Source organism: Ammodytes marinus, assembly GCF_949987685.1.
Source record: "Ammodytes marinus genome assembly, chromosome: 3".
NCBI lineage: Eukaryota > Metazoa > Chordata > Actinopteri > Uranoscopiformes > Ammodytidae > Ammodytes > Ammodytes marinus.
The window spans coordinates 29,427,742-29,444,421 of record NC_137232.1 but is presented as its reverse complement, the minus strand read 5'-3'; the positions used below and the strand labels follow the sequence as shown (position 1 = coordinate 29,444,421).

At 39.1% G+C, this 16,680-nt stretch overlaps 4 protein-coding genes across 4 annotated transcripts; all 4 read right to left on the bottom strand.

Annotated features, from left to right (window-relative positions):
• Positions 1–4,192: 4,192 nt before the first annotated feature.
• On the bottom strand, positions 4,193–5,713 carry foxg1c (forkhead box G1c; the record flags this gene model as incomplete). Its single annotated transcript, XM_080053218.1, has 1 exon — positions 4,193–5,713. One exon carries the CDS (start codon positions 5,711–5,713, stop codon positions 4,499–4,501), a length of 1,215 nt encoding a protein of 404 aa, XP_079909344.1. The 3' UTR covers positions 4,193–4,498.
• A 2,739-nt stretch (positions 5,714–8,452) lies between these two features.
• On the bottom strand, positions 8,453–9,554 carry pglyrp5 (peptidoglycan recognition protein 5). Its single transcript, XM_080053173.1, has 4 exons — positions 9,463–9,554; positions 9,156–9,351; positions 8,912–9,030; positions 8,453–8,818 (listed from the first exon to the last, which is right to left on the bottom strand). Exons 1-4 carry the CDS (start codon positions 9,473–9,475, stop codon positions 8,643–8,645), a joined length of 504 nt encoding a protein of 167 aa, XP_079909299.1. The 5' UTR covers positions 9,476–9,554; the 3' UTR covers positions 8,453–8,642.
• Positions 9,555–9,990: 436 nt separating this feature from the next.
• Positions 9,991–13,200, bottom strand: polr2i (RNA polymerase II subunit I). The gene is made up of 6 exons (XM_080053559.1): positions 13,058–13,200; positions 12,822–12,876; positions 12,403–12,476; positions 11,757–11,831; positions 10,998–11,049; positions 9,991–10,291 (listed from the first exon to the last, which is right to left on the bottom strand). Exons 1-6 carry the CDS (start codon positions 13,117–13,119, stop codon positions 10,229–10,231), a joined length of 381 nt encoding a protein of 126 aa, XP_079909685.1. The 5' UTR covers positions 13,120–13,200; the 3' UTR covers positions 9,991–10,228.
• Positions 13,201–13,373: 173 nt separating this feature from the next.
• Positions 13,374–15,262, bottom strand: LOC307248577 (complement C1q and tumor necrosis factor-related protein 9-like). The gene is made up of 3 exons (XM_080024995.1): positions 15,183–15,262; positions 14,407–14,479; positions 13,374–13,940 (listed from the first exon to the last, which is right to left on the bottom strand). Exons 2-3 carry the CDS (start codon positions 14,447–14,449, stop codon positions 13,546–13,548), a joined length of 438 nt encoding a protein of 145 aa, XP_079881121.1. The 5' UTR covers positions 14,450–14,479; positions 15,183–15,262; the 3' UTR covers positions 13,374–13,545.
• Between the last annotated feature and the right edge of the window lie 1,418 nt (positions 15,263–16,680).

The following is a 16,680-nucleotide window of genomic DNA, read 5'->3' as shown; positions in this document are numbered from 1 at the left end:
CGCATAGATTTCCTTTTTACTAGGCCTCTGACTTCTACATACTAAAGCATGCAGGTTTGCATACTGCAAAATGTAATTGTATGTATGTGAACATCCTGATATTTATGACATAGGCCTACTGCATTTGACATGAATGTATTGGGATATCCTAAATCTTTTTCTGGCATACTTATAGTATGGAAGTATTGGAACGCAGGGATAGGATACCTTAATCAGAGAATACATCTGATTATTTTTACTCCAAAGTTTCTCATTCCATTTTCAATACATGTGCAGTTGTTTTTTCACTGTAGAGGTTGATATGATGGAAATCCATGTAGGCTAGTCTACTAAAGTAGAGTTATTATAATGTTGGGGTAGGCTGCTTGTAGGTATACTTAGGTTACACCTATTTATATAATGCTGTGTTATAGCCTAAGCCTACTTCTTTTCCACTACATTTCAAAGGCAATAATTGAATGTGCATTTCTGCTCCTCGATGATTATTTGACATAGGCACTATTACACTTATTTAGTGGATTAAATAAAATAATTTATCTTATATATTAATTGCATCTAAACATATAGCCCTATAGGCTATTATAGGCCTACATGTTTTTTTTTTCGAGAGTGAAATAGTTAATCAACTCCACTCTGACAACATTAAAATGCTGAAGGCACAATGCAAGTTACAATAACCAAATATTATGATAGGATACTAATATGCTACAATAACACTGAATGTGTCCATAACCTACACAGCATAATGTGTATTGTTTTGTTACTGTAGGCCTAAGTACATTTAGCTGATACTCCTATGTAGGTCTGTTCAATTTTTCAATGCAGGAATATTAATACATTTTCGAAATATTAACTTATTCAAGCAGTTTTACAGTTTTCATGTAGCCTTCTATTTTATTTATATTTAAAAAAAATATATAATATTTTTTCTTTTCCACAAAGCCTCTGAATAGCCTACCTATTCCTGAGGCTGATTTGAGTGTTGAGACAAAATGAAAACAAAGAGCTACAGAAGAAGTTAGTTTGCTCATATAAAAAAGGATGATCATTGTGATTATTATCAACTCAAGTTCAAGACAAATTTCTTTATTTGCTATATGCAAAACAAATACAGGCGCAGTCATGTTGGTTTAGGATGTGGTATTCCTAACTTTCATAGGGCACGTTAAACACATAGGCCTCTACTGTTGAAGAAATCTTTACAGGAAAAGAGATGGCAGAGGGATCAGCCACAGTGATACCGCAGACCCAAACAGATAAGTCTTTGTTTTGCCCTTTAACACAACAAGAACAGGGGGAAGGTGTGTGCGTGCGAGAAAGACAGGGATGTTAGACTACATTATCTACACAGCAGCAATGAGACATTGGAGGATTGGCTTTCTGGTAAGAGACAGACAGACGCCTGGGGCTGTACAACCCACTCACCTTATTTCAAAGTGTGGCAGATCTACCTGAGGAAACCACTTGCTGCGTATAAAAGCGGCCTGTGTGCTGCTGAGAGGGGCGAGTGTGAGGGATTGATTTCCAGAGTTGTGCTTCATCTTTATGAAACACACCTTGCTCGGCCAAAAGACCTGGGTCTTAAACCGTGGAGCAGTGGGCCTGTAAAATGAGCTCAGTGGGACATTAGCCTACTTGTGATGGGACTGCACTAATCTGAAAACACTTTTGCAGTCACCCTATTGAGAGTGCAGAGATTAACTTTCAACCATTAAATCAGGTGGGCAAGAAATAAATACCTTTATTAATCTGAAACAACAGAATAATGGTTAAAATAAAAAGTTTAATGCAGTTAGTATGATTATTGCCCAAGGCATTGCTTTCTTATTATTGGGTTTGGTAGGGTGACTGCATCCGATATTTTACATTGTTAAAGGACACATAAGTATTGTGTGATGTTGAACTTATTATTATGCAAAATAATGAAGCATGCGCTGCTGTATGAGCTCTGTGGAGATGCAACGTCAACCCCTAATATCCGAAGCTTTATGTTGCACAACACTGCACTGTTCTACCTGATGTTGATGGGTAAAACTAATCCCTGATACAGAGACAGGCAACCCATGCAGTCAGGACTACCCTCCCCTGTAGCGCCCTGCACACGGCCAAACGCACTTTCATGTACAACCTTATTTAGTTTTTTTAACACATTATCTCACAAGGGAAGAATAAAATATATGTAATTATATAACAATGAAAATCCCTCCCCTTCTCTCCCAAAAATAATTGTAGACCTTTATGGTCACCAAAAAATGAAAGGGTTTCATCCCTCAGCCCTAAATTCCCCATAGATGGTATATCAAATTCCCTCAGCATTTCCTTAATGCAAATACATTTTTTTGTAGTATGATTTTTCTAAGCTAATTATTTTTGAATACGAAAAGCAGGTGAAATACTTTATTTACTCATCTGAGGGAACATAGACAAACCCCCAATAAAAAAACACACCTCTCTTCTCCTCCCCATTGCAAATAGTTTTTTAAGACAGCTACTTATATAAATTAATTATAAACACTTTGATTTTATTTTTTGAATTTGGTGAAAAAGTGGGCTAAGTGAACACAACCAAGATCAAAAACCATGTTGAGTAACCCATCTGGTTTTTTCTATAGGCTACTACTTACACCACTTTCTGCACATCACTGCACTGTCCTCCTGATCCGACTGTCTATGGAATGAGGACATGTAAGCTAAAGCTAAATGTTTCTGTACTTGTTTCTGTACTGGCATGGGTGATTTAGAGCTCAATGGTTATTAGTAGAGCTGTCGAAATGAAGCTGGTTATTTATTACGCGAACAGAAAATAGTAGCCTATCTTCTTACTCCTGCCTCGGGATATAGGGCATAATAAAACCCTACTTCGCACATTAAACCTGTTGATTCAAAACGCTGAGCCCCCCCCCCCCCCCCCTCCTGCTCTCTGTCTATGTCTATGCTGAGACCACAGTTACTCACGCCAGTAATGAAAATATTATTATCTTCGCATCTATCTAGACGAGGAGTTTGCCAACAGTGGAGTTACCTGATCTAGCTGCAGTCTGCGTAAACCACAGCCGGCTGTGAAAGTGGCTGCGCTCGTCGAGGTGACTGCATTGGGCTGTGGGGTCTTTTTTAAGTATAAAGAGTCCTTTGTGTGACGGAGGCAGCAGTCCAGAATGATGCTCTAATCTGTAGCCTGGTACATGTTTTTTTTAAATGAATTAATAGGCTATTTCAAGGGGAAAGAGGTGAGGCAAAGTTGAACAGACAGTGATGTCAACGCCAGGTGAAACACAAGACGGATCAATAAAATCACGTCTACCTGTTGAAGTTACATCACACAGTCTGTCTCAACACGATGCTGATCAAGCTTTGGTGCATGCACGTTTGAACTGAACTTAAGATAAATATTACAAAAGAGGATAACAGTCATGCAAAAGGCCCAGAGCACTGTGATTAACTCACATTTGACTTTAAACAATTAAATGAGTATGTATACCTTGCTCAAACCTCCATATCATATGGAACATTTAGGACAAAATACGCAAAATTAGGCTACATCAATAAAAAACAGCAAAGGTTTTAATGAGGTGAATTTTTTGTTGTTGCATATTTTATTGTTTAATTGCATGGAGGCTAATTAAAATGTGTAGGCTATTTTTTGTTGCAACATTAACGAAATCGTAGACAATGAATGTATTTACTTCTGTACACTTTTTTCATTTTAAGACGATGTCACCTCATGGAATAAAAATAATTTCACTATATGTTATACATTTTTTAAGATGAGGTTTTTTCTCGCCTATCATATTACACAACTTAAACAAAATTTGAAAAGCTCTTAAAAGTCTTAGTCAACATTCTGGCAAACGAATAACTTTAGGAGTGATATTTTCATTTTTGCTTTATTTCATTTTTAAAACGTCATTTTCGATGTTTTGCAGTAGGATTTAGAGGGCACTATAGGCCTAAAACAGTGACATGCGCGCGCACAACACAACTTCATTTTCTACACAGACAAGTGCATACATATGGAAAATAATTCACGAGAAAATGGAGAAGATTGTTTCTAAAACAAGAATATAGTTCCAACGGATGCAGATCAACACTTTGAAATAATGATAATTTGACCCGGTCTCTGCTACATTGATGTGTTTTAAATTAATCAATTTACAGATACATATCTATGCACATTTTTGGAAGTGGCGTGTGTCAAAAGAAGCATTTGCTTGAATGTAAAGGGAAATCAAAACATTTTGCCTTGTTTGTGTGTCAGATAATGTTTGTCAATTTGACACAAATTGCACACGTTCTGATAAAGTCAAGTGCAAACCTATTCCCATTAAGATTTAGATAGGCCTAACTCTCACACAAAATAAGAAAATGTTGTGGGATATTTTCCATGAAACCCTAGATAGGCTTATTACAATTAGCAGGTCCTCATGTATTGGCTGATGTGGCTTAAATCTAAATTGAACAGTAGTGTTTAAATCTTACACATTGCATACTGACGCTGTCTCTATTTTTCAATATTCCAAGATGAAGTGGGGCTAGTGCTGACTTGAGGGCAGTAATTTGGAAAGTCGTTACAGCATCCCCCCAGGTCCGAGTGACCGTTCTTGGATAAAAAGTGTCCGGGAGACGTCTTGGAAGTTGCGCACTCCTCTGGGCATGGACTAAACGTTGCGGCACATGGTATTTGGTGTGAGTAAAAGTAGCTGGCTTGTCCGGAGATCATGTTAAAGGAACACGGATCCGACAGCGGCAGGGTGCATGCAGGGTGCATGGCGGTGGAGAAAGCGGCGCAGGCGGTGCCAATCTGGTGGCTACGGGATTGCGCGCAACTCAGTCCAATGTAAGACATCTCCTGGCGCGTCTGCACGAACCGGTCGGCATCTGCAGCACTTGTTGCACTCAACCGGGATCGCTGCGAAACGAGCGAGGTGGCGTGGTTGGGGAAGCTGGGGTGAGCGGTCAGATAAGTCCCTGCGCCCAGGTGGGTGCGCACCGGTGTTTGGAGAGGGAGAAACGGTGGCACCGGCCAGTAAAAGGGACCCGCTGCGGCCAATGTCACACTGGTTGAAGTGCTGGAGGACATCAGTCGACTCCCTCCTCTTTTTAGTGCAAGCTTGGCCCTGGAGCCAGCTGTGGCCCTGCGCCTAAGTTTTCCCGATGTGCCGCCTATGAAGACGTCTTCGCTGCAGGGGTCCAGCATCCAGTAGTTGCCTTTACCCGGGTCATCATAGTGGCGCGGCACTTTAACGAAACACTTGTTCAGACTCAGGTTGTGCCGGATTGAATTTTGCCACCCTTGTCTGTTCTGTCGGTAGTATGGGAAGTTGTTCATGATAAACTCATAAATACCGTTGAGTGTGAGCCGTCGTTCCGGGCTCTGGCGGATCGCCATCATGATGAGTGCGTTGTAACTGAACGGAGGTTTCTCAGGTTTACCGTTTCCTTCTTCTTCTCCCCCGTTTTTCTTCGATTCTCCCTTGTTGCCTTCTCGTTTCCAGCTTGCAGTCACCTGTTTGGTTTCCACTTTAGTACACTGTTTGGGGTTTTCGCAGTTATTTTCAGTGTCAAAGTTGGCTTCTTGGCTGGATTTCTCTGGAAGCTTGTGGGACGCAGAAGGAGACTCCTGGTCACCGATCGACCCGTCTCGTCTCCACAACAGGCTGCTGATGCTGAAAGAAGACTTGTGGAAAAATCTCTCCCGAGTTTTCACATCCTCCATCTTAAATGTTAGAATTCCTCAAAGCTATCCGCTGATGAGAGCAAAGCGTGTCACTGAAGCCACAGAGCAAAGACGTGCTGGCGTGAGTGAGCCAAAGAAGCACTGCATGGACAGACAGCGTGAGAACAAATGCGCATGATCACATCAGCTCGGGGACTCGTTACAAGAAGCAGCACATTACTTTGTGGCTGGACCTTAATGTGGAACATCTGGGGGCGTAATTTGTGCATGTACAAGTTGGAGGGGACTTAAAGATAGGCCGATTGATTACTCACTCAATAAAATCAAAGCAGCAAGAAGAATAAAATGACCAATCAAACATTTTTTTGGCATTGGTACTTTAAACTATTTAGCAATTATAGTATTAAGTAAACTGTATGATATTTTCGAGGTAATATAATATGCCGTTGCCAGGCACACGTGTTCCCCGCCCAAACCTTGCCATGAGACGCTTGAACCCGGGATGAAACCAGTGCACTGTCAATCTGTGTGACTGATCTGTGAACTCTAGGGTTCAATTATAACACTTCCGTGACTCATGCAACTAAACTCTCTCACACGCGCCTTGCCTCTGGGCTGGCCCCGTCTGTTTCTCTTTTTCTGTGCGCTCTTTTCGTGTACACATCCACTTGGCAAAAGGCCGATGAAAAGAAAGAAAGAAGATAAAGGCTGGGTGATCTTGTCTGTAACGGGCCTACACCATTGATAGTATATAAACATTACATATTATAACATCCAAATGGACAAAAGCAGTGTGCATGTTAACTGGACAGGCTGATAGGCTACCACTCTCTATTTCTAAACCGGATATTGGGCAAGATTCCAAACGATTCCAAACAAGTTTCCATATTTTGAAAAAGAGAGGGAAATGTAGGAAGTGGCAGATGTTATCTTGAAATCATCTGAACTTACTTAATATAGCCTACACCTATGAGCAGACAGTAAACAGGCCTAGGCCCAACATCCTCTCACAGGTTACACTGTATAATGAAGCTCATCAGCTTCTCTTATGGTGCTTTGTCATGATCTGATCAAAAAGTTAAACATATAAGCAAAACCGCTGTTGATATAAATTTCATATTCCTAGATACATCTTAGTTTAAAAAAAAAAGGCAAAAAATAACTGGTTTATTTCTACTGCTCTAAATTACCTAATACAAATACTGCTAATAACACCGTTTCTACTATCATTTAAGAGGGTTTTTCCACATCAAATACGAATGTGGGCCATATGGATTCATAATTAAGGTGGGTGTGTCTGTGGCTGAAAGAGAGGCAGGTTTTATTTTTCTTCTCATTTACAGAATGCAGACAGTGATTCATCCCACCAAGTGTGAATGAAAGCAATCTACAGAGGGTTGTATTGTGTCCCTGAAAAAAAAGAGAAAATACTTCAACAGCTCATTGCACATTTAACGGCACAGAGTGCAGACTTTACAAACTGGTTAGTGGTTAGTCTATGGTGTCAATAAAATATCCAGTAAGAAGACAGTGAAACACGGCCTTGGGGGGGGGACTTGAGTCAGGGGCTTGGGTTGTATTTTGTTCTGCATGTGACATTGTTGTTTGAAAGGTCAGCAGAGACACACATTTTGTGTTTGTTTCATGTGGTATTCTGATTTTGTGTTCAGGAAGCTCTTTCTTAATTTAATCTTCAGACAATGCTTTGAAAAAAAAAAAAAAATCTGAACCCTTTTCAGGTTCCCCGTAAGGGCCAACGGCCAACAGAGAAAAAACACCTGCCAGACACAGTTAATAATAATACCTTAAATGTATATAGCACCTCACAAGGGAGCCAAGGCCACTAAAGCAGAAGAAACAACAGACAATGGAACAAAATACACAAAAGAATAAGGTAAAATCTGACATGAACTTGTAAAAAAATTTAATAATGCTTTATCTATCAAAAAGATCACCATACAACCTTAACATATTACAGCCAATGATATGTATCTGGAGGGTACATACATACTTTAACCACTATATCAAGATGATTCTTAAAACAAGAGTTGATAAGAAACAAGTGAACATTTAGTTTTCAATTTCAATATTCAGCCCCCCAGGACTGTATTCCCACAGCCACAACTGTAGCTTTCATTACCCAAGCTGTAACAACTTATGGTTCACTTTCAGTCACTGTTATTAATCAAATTGACTGTTTCTCTGAGCATTTCAGAGTTCACGTGACAAACATCAGACAGCACGACCGGAACTCCAACTATAATCTGTTACTATTATACCTTCTTCTAGTCAATCTGATAGGGGCCTCCCTCTATAATCCCTGCGCTGCACAAGCGAGCACTTGTTGGGAATGTTTCAGGTTCTGCAGAAAGCACACATTGTCCCAACATTTGTAATCCTCCCCCTTTGATTACATGTCTTGTGTTGTTTACAATGATGTAGCAGCTGCACCCTGAAGACATTTTCATGAGAACTGAGCCCTAGCAAAAAGGTTTAGGCCAACTGTAAATACAGTAAATTGTATTATTATTTTTTCTGTTTGCATGACAAAACCCTACAACTCTGTGGCTAAACCTGTCCAATATTGGACACACACACACACACACACACACACACACACACACACACACACAATATATATAAAACAGATAGTCATACTTTTTCTGATAACTACAATTAATTTCCAAAAGTGTGGCATAAAATTTATCTTATAAAAGTTATCTTCAGTCCCATTAATAGCAACATTTAGCAAAATATTCTTTAGTAAAAAGTAAAATGAATTGTCCAGCGTTTTAATACTGCAAATCAAATTAAGAAGAGCTCCCATAACAATATTTCATATTAATTGAACTGCACTGAATATTAGGGGAGGTCTTATTTGCAACTCAACCCTTTCCAATGTGAAAATAAAATCAATATAGCAATTGAAAGTGCAAAAATAATTTCACACCGTAATCTTCAGTGAGCTTTATTTGGTGTCCCTCAGTTGTGGCAGTGCATCATACAGTTTTGCTCCTGGACATTCTGTCTGTCCCACATCTCTGTGCCCAGACACAACAAACCCTGGCTTCAAAAAGCCCAGAGAAACTCCAGACCGCTGCAGCTCTATGACTGACGATATTGCCTCGGCACTTGGCGTGTCATCTGAAATCAAAAATGGAATAAGCATATGAAGCACGCCAACAAAAGGGATCTTGTATTACTTATCTATACAAAAAAGTAAATAAGTGAACTGACTGTTGAAATTGCCCATGAAGGCAATCCCCACGGAGTCATCATTGTTGCCTTTGGCGTGTGCGCCTACCACACCCCAGCCGCGGCCCTCGTACACTGTGCCATCTCCTCCGACAAGGAAACTGAAACATACAGAACACGCAGGTCGATGATCCTATAGCATTTAAAACTAGAAGACACTTAGTATTATACCCTGTGTTAATAATACCATATGAACATCACTCTTAAAGTGACATATTTTACTCACTTATATCCAATGTCATCAAAGTTTTTGTCTTTCATATGCCCTCTCTGAATGCTGACAAGGCGGTCCATGCACTCTTTGAGGCTTTTACAGCTTGGAAGGGTAGTGTGATGGATGACAACTCTCTGGGCCAGGCCTTTAAGAGACTCCTTCTTCTTAGGAGCTGCCGCTCCCCACTCTGCCCTGGAAACAACACCCCCTGAGAAGCAGTTTGAAGATCATCGGAAGCATGTTCAAAATGAAAACATAGGCTAACGTCTTGAATGAAAATATGATTTTTAGTATGTGCAGTGTAAGACTGTTGTCCTACCTTTTTTGTCCATATCCTCATACACAGATGCCTTTGGTTTGGATGAATGGCATGCAGGAGCTTGTGCAGCAGCATTATAAAGGGTGCTGTTTGTTGAGGAGGTGTGGTTACTGGAAGTAGACCTTCCTCGTTCCTTGTTGTGGATACATTTATTTCTAATCAAACTGGTAATGCTGTCTGAGTCAACAGTTGCCCGACTGGTCTTTTGGAAAGTACGTCCATGTTTGAAAAATAAGGAAGTTGAATCGACAATGTCAATATTCTGCTGTGAGAAACAAATCTGAGACACGCCGATCAGACATAAGGGAAATGGGAATTTTAGGAGGAAATCAGCAGCTTCCGTTTTGCAATATTATACAGTAGCCTACATTTATGCTTTAACCATAGGACAAAACAGGAAGTTGTTTAACCCTGGTATAAATATGTAACCTGAAACTGAAGCCAATTAAGTGTTGGTGCTGCCAGAAGCAATGACTTATTACAACATGTGTTACAGGTTTAAAAAAATAATAATCAGAGACATTTGAAAAAAACTTATTATTTTAATCAGACAAAAAACATTTAAAAATGACAAGTATTAATACATTATATTCACAAGATGATGTCTGACAAACTGCATGTCATCAAAAAACACAATTTCAGTGTCAGCTGTTTAACAAACTGCACAGTAAGAATAAAAAATAACTATTTGAGCTGCACCTAGGATTTGTTTTTGTTAACAGCAGTACTTCAGATGCAAATGTTAGGCGTCTTCATCATCACAACTCTACTCTGTCCATCTGTGTCCACAGTGAGGGGCCGTGCAGACGTAGTACAGTCTCATAGCATCCTGTCAGGACAAACACAACATACACTTAGAAAAGTACAGGGTTCCAGTCAGTTTCACACTATCAAAACTACTGTGCTAGTGAAAAATAAGTAAGATTCTGATTAAATGATTATTAATTAATTTAGTTATTTTTCAGTGGCAGTACTTTTGTTTTAACAAGCTACGTTGGTCACAGCTAGGTGGATGGCTTTGCACATTCCTTCATCAGTGCGTTGTGTGAATGTATGTAGATGACGATGACAAAAGTGCACATTCAACCACAAGGGATATTGAGTAACAGTGCCAGAAGGGCACCGAAACAGCCTAACGATCATCATGTACTCGCACAAAAGCAACCATGTGAAGTCACCTGCACAAAAGATTGTCACCAGAGCCCTGTAGTAGATCTTCCTCCCTTTCTAAAAACTCCCAAAATGTACGTGGACCCCAGGACAAGGTGTATTTGCTCACTGATTTTGTTTTTTTAGATTTTGATTTACGTTTCTTTCGGCTGCGCATTAGAAGCAGTCTATACACAGTTATTTTTTATTTGGCATCAGAAGCATCATATTTTATATATTAGGATAAGTGTGGATATAAGTGGACAGTTGCTTACAACATAAATGGTTAAGCAACTGACCACAGAAAGCAAGTACACCTATTCATAAACAGTCAATATTTTGACTAAAGGTCATACTTAATGCATTTCATTCACAAATATCATTACCTCAGCCTTCATACTGTGAGACTGGAAGAACACCGCCTCCTTGTGACCACATCTGGGAAGAGAGACACATCACAACGTTAGAAAGTATTGATATGATGGTTGTATGCTCCAAGGGTACATATGCATACATAAAGCAATTGAAGAGCCAAGAAATAACAATGAAAAAGCAGTGTATACCGCATGGACAATTTGTGGTGGCAACAAATTCATTTATTTATGAAGTGCCTAGTCCCTCATTGTAATGTGAAGGGGTTGTTTGCATGCAGATATGGGTATGGTACGGCCATATAAATTATATATATTTTTAACAGAAACAAGAAGTTCCCAGTTCAAATATGGCAAAATGGTGAATAGTCAATCATCCATCAAAGTAAAAATAAAGTATGAGTCATAGAAATTAGTAGGTCAAAAAGGGCTAAACTTCCAGTACATATTATGTGTATTTTTACGGTGTACTGTATGTAGGCGGTGAGAATAAGGACTCAAAATGGGAATAAAAGTTCACTCTGTTTTCTTATGAGTGTAACTTCCAGTAACTATGATAAAATATATAAATGCTTGTTGCTGTGCATTAGGAATAAAGAAATCCACTCTCTGCCCTCTTGTGGTGGAAAACACAAACAGTAGGTCTGCCAGTGTTAGAACAAGTTACTTTACTGAATGTTTCATTAAACAAACAACACAATAATTAGTACCCTTAAAAGGTAGATGAACAGTTGGGGGAGAATGAGTTAGATCCACAAATTACAGTAAACTTACTTTGGACAGGGGTGGTCCTCTGTCCTTGGTAGTGTTGGATCCTGAGATATATCAGCGATGATTTGTGTCAACTCACTGGAGAAAGACAGAAGCAAGAGGATGGATGACAGCAGATACGTACATTTGCATTGTAATGCTTTAATTTTGTGAGCGTCGGAAAACGGTGCTCTATCACTAATGTCTTTCCTAATGTGAAGTAGTCACTCACTCGATTTGTACTGAATGTGGTACAATTTAAAATCAAGGGATTCTCATCTATTGACTTTGAGAAGTTCCCATGGAAAGTATGGATTGTCCGATGATGCATTGAACTTGATTTGTTGGTGATTATTTGTGTGGCTATTGCGAGTGATGTAGTGGTTAAGTAGGACACAACTTAAAGAGTTACTGAACACTCGGCTCAAAGATTTCCAGTGTTTCCGGTGTGCTTTGGTGCATCTGTAAGAACACCTGTACATCACTACAGCAAGATGAGAAGTTAAAACAAACAAAGGTCAGCTAAAACTAGACTTTCAGGGTGAGTTCAAGTCACTGCAATAATCCAATATGAAACTGCAGTAAAAACAGCAAAAGCGTTATTCTATTCAATTTCAGGCTAATCAAGGTCTTGTCATTTTTGTTGCACTATGTGGTTCCTTTTACTTACTCAACCTCGTGGGTGATCTTGTTGACATAGATGCAGCTGTTGTCCGCCTCTTGTTGGTAGTCACAGTTCCTGCACTGTGCACAGAGCATCCAGCAAATTATTACATGCCTACAATGGACATCCCAGCACACTACCCACTAGTGTCAGACGCCATCCAAGAGTTAACAACAACAATAACAACTACTACTCAAGAGTCACAGTCCATAATGACTTTATTTTACCATCAGCGTGTTTGGAAGTGATGGCGTTGAGATGTTAAGTACAAAACGTTGTATGGAGATATTACAACTAAACTAATATATATATACTTATTAATATATAATGTTTTACTACACAGTCACATCAAGGGTAACTAAGCCGTAATGTATCATTCTAAGTAGCACGATTCACTACGAGTACGTTGTTATCCAGAAACTTACGGCATAAAGCAGGATACGGTTCTCCTTGTCTTCTTTTGGGTACAACATGTTGTTACTGGAAACAAAGGCCAGCGTGTTAAGTGAGTTTTGAATCATTTTCAAAGTATGACGTGGCTTTAGTTATTTATGAAGACAACTTTATGTTAACATGCGTGTAGCTACCACGCAAACGTTAGCTGACTAGCTAGCTGGGTTAACTTTGGCTACTTTAACCTCTATCAGGCCATTAAACTCACCATTCTTGACAAAACCGTATCCCAACAAATCCTTGTTCGTGGGTCCCAGTCTCTATATCCATTGGTAGAAATTATTCGAAGAAGCAAGCCTGACAAATAATAAAGGTGATGCTCCGTCTATTCTATTTCCACCGTCGCTATCGCTGCCACCGCTCGTTTGAAAACAGACCGCCTACGCATGCGCGGTATAGAACATATGGCAAGATTTGTGAGACAGCGCCCCCAGGTGTGTGGGAATACATAAAAAACAAGCTCTGAGCGCTCTGAGGTATAGGCTACTTATTTTATTTGCATTAAAATCACACAGATACAGCATTGTATTATTATTGGTATGTAGCAACAAAACAGTTAATTTCAGTAAAACAAAGCACATTTCAAATGGTAGGCTACACCCAGCCTACTGTATCAAACTTCCTCTAGAAGTGGCAGGCTACTGGCTCACTGTAGCATTCTTTTTTCGTTGCAATTTTGCCAGTAATAGCCTACAATTAACCCAAACGAAATCCAGAAAAGACAGTGTCATTATCAACACTTGCAAAGATATCATTCCTGCCAGGCCCCCAGAGATTCACCCACACATCGTCTTTTTTAGACAGCTCGATCACACTGCTGATGCTGGCCACTTGGCTGCATTTATCAGGCAGAGAGGTGTGATACAGAGACACCACATTCTCTCCATTTTTTAATAAATCACACTGTCCACGCCCATACACAGACAAATGCACGGTGAAGTAATAGAAGCCATCCATGGGACAGGTGAAGACGCCGTTGCCAGGATTGTAGCCTTGTCCCTCGTTGACCAGCACAGTGGTAAACTTCATAGCTCCACTGTAACAGGGGTAGCTGTCGTCTATTTTCAGCTTGGCTGTGAAGGCTACAGTGCCTAGAGTGGGAGACAACATGATAATAAGAGCAAAGCCTACATATTGTTCGTAAACTGCATGCCTCTAAACAGTTTTCACCCCTTTTGGTGTACTCTGTGCAATGATAATAACATTGAATTTTAGCCAATCAGATCTGAGCACAAAAAATTCTGTTTTCTATTGGGCATGTCATATTTTTAAAATAGACAATAGGAGATGGAAGATATACCCTCAAAAGTATGACTGTCATTCCCTCAGCAAAAAGAAAAAATCCCTACCCTCCTCCCAAATAATTCAAGTATGCCTACAGTCCATTACAATGCATTACTATTTAGTGCAAACCAAAATAATTGTCATATAAAAATTTGTCTTGCCTATGTTTGGATCTTTTGACCATTTTCATGATTTCAAATGTAGTTATAAGGTTGGTAAATGTTGGTTGAATGGAGGAACATATTAAAGTTATAAATGCTGTTTATCTTTTACCTGATGGCGGAAGGCTGTCTCCACGACCTGGTTCATAAGACATGACTAAAACTTCTGATGATGTAGTGGGTGTCTGTTAGAAACAATGAGGTAACACTTTACAATAAGGTACACAAAAAAAGAGTAGTTACCCTTTTAAAAAGGGTAGTTTACCTTTTAAAAAGGTTAGTTTACCCTTTTAAAAGGTAAGTTTACCTTTTAAAAAGGTAAGTTTACCTTTTAAAAAGGTTAGTTTACCCTTTTAAAAGGTAAGTTTACCTTTTAAAAAGGTTAGTTTACCTTTTAAAAAGGTTAGTTTACCTTTTAAAAAAGGTAAGTTTACCTTTTAAAAAGGTTAGTTTACCCTTTTAAAAGGTAAGTTTACCTTTCAAAAAAGGTAAGTTTACCTTTTAAAAAGGTTAGTTTACATTTTTAAAAGGTAAACTACCCTTTTTAAAAGGGTAACTACTCTTTTTAAAAGGGTAACTACTCTTTTTTTGTGTACCTTATTGTAAAGTGTTACCAACAATGATTAAATAATCAATGGTTACAACATTGTATCAGTAGTTCAAGCCACACATTTTGTAGATAAAAGTGAATGGTGTAGAGCGGCAGTAAATACCTGAGTGGTCAGAAAAACTCCCAAAAAATACTGAATTTCACTGCATTTATCTTATCAATGCAAAACAAATAGATATAAACAAATGCAAGATCTATAAGATTTTTTTCCAAGTCATTTTCTTTCAAATTACAGCATGAATAAAACAAATATTACTGGTGAGAAGGAAGACTCTTACCTGTTGCTCTCTCACGCCAACTTACAGTAACAGAATGCTAAAAATGTTATGAAGGGATGCACAGACACTGGCTGATCCCGATCATCTGGTTTCCGAGTGAAAGCTGCTGTCGCACTTTGGAGAGAGTGACAGCAAACTTTATTGTTGCTGAGGGGAAATTTGCCTTGTGCACAGGGCCACAGTCCAGTACCTCATGTAAAATAAATTCACAGAAACAACTTCGAAGCTTCTCTTTGTTTCTTTCAAAGCATTTACATGACAAGGCAGCTTTCTAGACTATACTGCAAAGTGCATTTTAAACTGAAGGATCACTTCTGGCTTAATTCATTTATAAAAAATAAATAAAAATAAGACATGATTGAAGTCTGAGGTAACTTAATTGGACGGCTCTAAAAAAAAGTCCACATCTAACTGGTGCTGAAACATTTTGAGAGCATATAATGACAATACAGGATTCATGCAGTAGCAGCATAAACTCTAACTCTATTATTCTATGACATTCAGTATTTGTCTTAGCTATAACACAGAAATCACATATGACTGTCTGCTCCAAAAACAACAGCGGAGGAGCCTGATCACCTGTCGAGATTTTTCAAATTCTTGTCAATCAGCTCCTCAGAGAAGAGGGGTCTGATTATTGTATAACTGGATGAGTCAGATAGTAAATTATGTCCTGGGGTTGGCATTGGCATAGGAGGAAGTAGAATCAATGCAGAAATTATTTCCCAACCTAAGAGACCACAGAATGACAGCGCAGACTTGGTACAACAATGTCATGGCTCTCACGTGCAGCTCAAAGTGACCGTGCAGGGAAACTGGCACCAGAACATCTGTTAGAAAGAACAAAAAATAACAGACACAACTCAAGGTATAATGTAACAGAAAACTCACTCTTTAGCAAGAAAAAAACTATTTATTACATTCTGATGTATATATCAGCCTACACACACACACACACACACACACACACACACACACACACACACACACACACACACACACACACACACACACACACACACACACACACACACACACACACACACACACACACACACAGATATAGAGAGAAAGTAGCTTTTTTATTTTATTTTCCTACAATTTAGTGTCATAATGGTCATTTGTATTGTTAATGTTTTTAAGTGCATCGCACAATAATCGCTGTATGAGAATGGAAACCTTTTGCATCTGAGTATGAATCTTGATGAAAGCAATGACCACAAATCTTCATAAACACTTCAGTTATGAAGGATAAGGACTGTACCAAGAACAGGCTTCCTAAAGAAAGACTGTTAACATGGGAATTATTGGGAAGGTGATTTCCATCAACAGTTCTTTCACTCATAGTTCAGCAGAAGCATCATGCTCAACATGTTGCACCAGCTTTCACCTGGTGCAACATGTTCACCATCTTGTTCCACATACAGTATATCCTGCCGATTTAGCCTGCAGAGGGGATTACACACTGCTGTTAGTGGTGTCTGTTTAGCAATAGTTG